The 1,870-nt window shown below is 60.6% G+C and overlaps 1 protein-coding gene across 1 annotated transcript; it reads right to left on the reverse strand.

Annotated features, from left to right (window-relative positions):
* Window positions 1-7: 7 nt before the first annotated feature.
* On the reverse strand, window positions 8-1,183 carry GM2A (GM2 ganglioside activator; the record flags this gene model as incomplete). Its single annotated transcript, XM_008947495.1, has 2 exons — window positions 8-137; window positions 968-1,183. Coding segments are annotated over 2 exons (346 nt in total), but the record flags the coding sequence as incomplete, so codon positions are not given.
* Between the last annotated feature and the right edge of the window lie 687 nt (window positions 1,184-1,870).

Genomic DNA, 1,870 nt, shown 5'->3' on the forward strand with positions numbered 1-1,870 from the left:
TCCGGGCAGGTCGTGCCGGGAGGAATGAGGTTGTCCAGGATGGTGCACATGTCGTCGTAGGTGCAGCTGCCCAGGTTGTCGATGCAGGGCAGCTGGATCCAGAGGTCGCCCAGCGCCTTCTCCACCACCAGCACTACCTGGAGGGAAGGGGGTTGGCACCGGTGCAGCTGGCAGGGCTCCTCCAGCCTGTCCCACCCACCTTCCACAGCCGTCTCCCTCGGCTCCCCCAATTCCTTGGGGTGTCAACGGGGCCACCACACACCGTTCCACCTCCTCTTCCTACTATTGGTTCCTCTCTGCCTGCAGGTCTTTCCTTCTCCGGCGTGTTTGACCCTTTGAGCAAACACCTCCCAGCACGCCACACACCCACTCCTTCCCCTTTCCCAAAATTACCTCACAGCTCCCATCCCGCAGCCCTGCCTCCACGCTCCCCACAGCCACAGCCCCAAACAGGCAACTCTGCATTGCTCAAGACAGCCCGTGCACCTTAGGCAGAGAGACGTGTTCCGTCTCATTCCAAAAAATGCCCCAAAAGTGGATCAGGGCAGCTGAGCCAGGCCAGGGCTCCCACAGCAGTGCCGTGACATGTCCCTGGAGGGAGCAACCAGGTCTGCCCACTGAAAAACCAGTGTTGCAGTACCTGCCGGGAGCACCCAGGGCACCTGGGGTTTCATTTCCCTCTCTGAGTCATTGCGTCCCCAAGACACAACGCTGCTCAGGTGGTTTCTCCCACTGGGACAAGGTTGAGAGCTTCCCACTGGGATATTTGCTCCCTCCACAGGTCTCCCTGTGCCCCATCACCCTGTTCTGGCTTGCAGAGCTGGCTGCACTCAGCCCTGCACCTCTCAGTGCCTCGTTCCCCCAAGGGCTGCTCATTCCCATAGCCCCTGCTAGGCATTTCCCAGATCCCGGTGGTTTTGGGAAGCTGTGCCCTCCCTCGTGCCACTGAGGCATCCCTGGCATGTACCTTCAGAGGGGAGGCCATGGTCTTGCTGCTGCTAACGGCCACGCTGACGCGCAGGCTCCCCGGGATGCTGATGGGGTCGGGTGCCACGGAGAGGCTCTTCAGCAGCACGGGTTCCCTGCCACCACAGTTGTCCCAGGCAAAGCCACCAACCTGCAGCACCGAGGGACAGGAGGAGTTACAGCCAGCCCTGGGTTTGCAGGTTTCCCCAGCGCTGGACTTCCAGCCCACGCAAACACAGCCAGAAAATGACCTTCAGCCCCACTTCAAAATTTCCCTCTGCATCTCTCCAAGCCTGAGGGCACTGCAGAAACTCTCCATCGGGCCCCGCTGCCTGTACTTGACACCCAAAGAAGGTTCCCAGGCTGCAATTTCCAAACCTGCCTCAGCTCAGCCTCCAAACACATTGCATGGGAACAAGGTGAGAAGCATCCTCATCACTGCACGGAGCGAGGTGTGAGCCAAGGTAGGAGAGCCAAGGTGGGACCAGGGCACAGCAGCAGTGCCTGTGCTGGCCCGGGGGGATGCTGTGCCCTGGGGGGTCAGTGGGGCTGGCCAGGACCAGCCTGGCTGTCACAAGCCTTCATCCACCAGCTCCTGCTACCTGGTCCCTCACAGGAGTGGAAATCACCCTTGCACAGGGCATTTTAAACCAGGCTTAACACTTCCACCTTCACTCATGCTCGGGGGGCAGATGAGCCCGACAGAGCCCAGGAGCCTGATCCTGAGCTGATCCAGTCCAAATGAGCCAGGGAAGCAGTGCTGTCCTGGGGGATAGTGAAAATCGGCACACAGGGGACATTACCTGGACACAGGGACACCGCTCGTGTGTCCTGGCTGGGCTGGGCACTGTGCTGGGAGATCTCCCCCGTTTCCTCTGTCCCACCAGCCTCCCTGGCCACTGCT

This window comes from Merops nubicus, unplaced genomic scaffold, assembly GCF_000691845.1.
Source record: "Merops nubicus isolate BGI_N331 unplaced genomic scaffold, ASM69184v1 scaffold47229, whole genome shotgun sequence".
Lineage (NCBI taxonomy): Eukaryota > Metazoa > Chordata > Aves > Coraciiformes > Meropidae > Merops > Merops nubicus.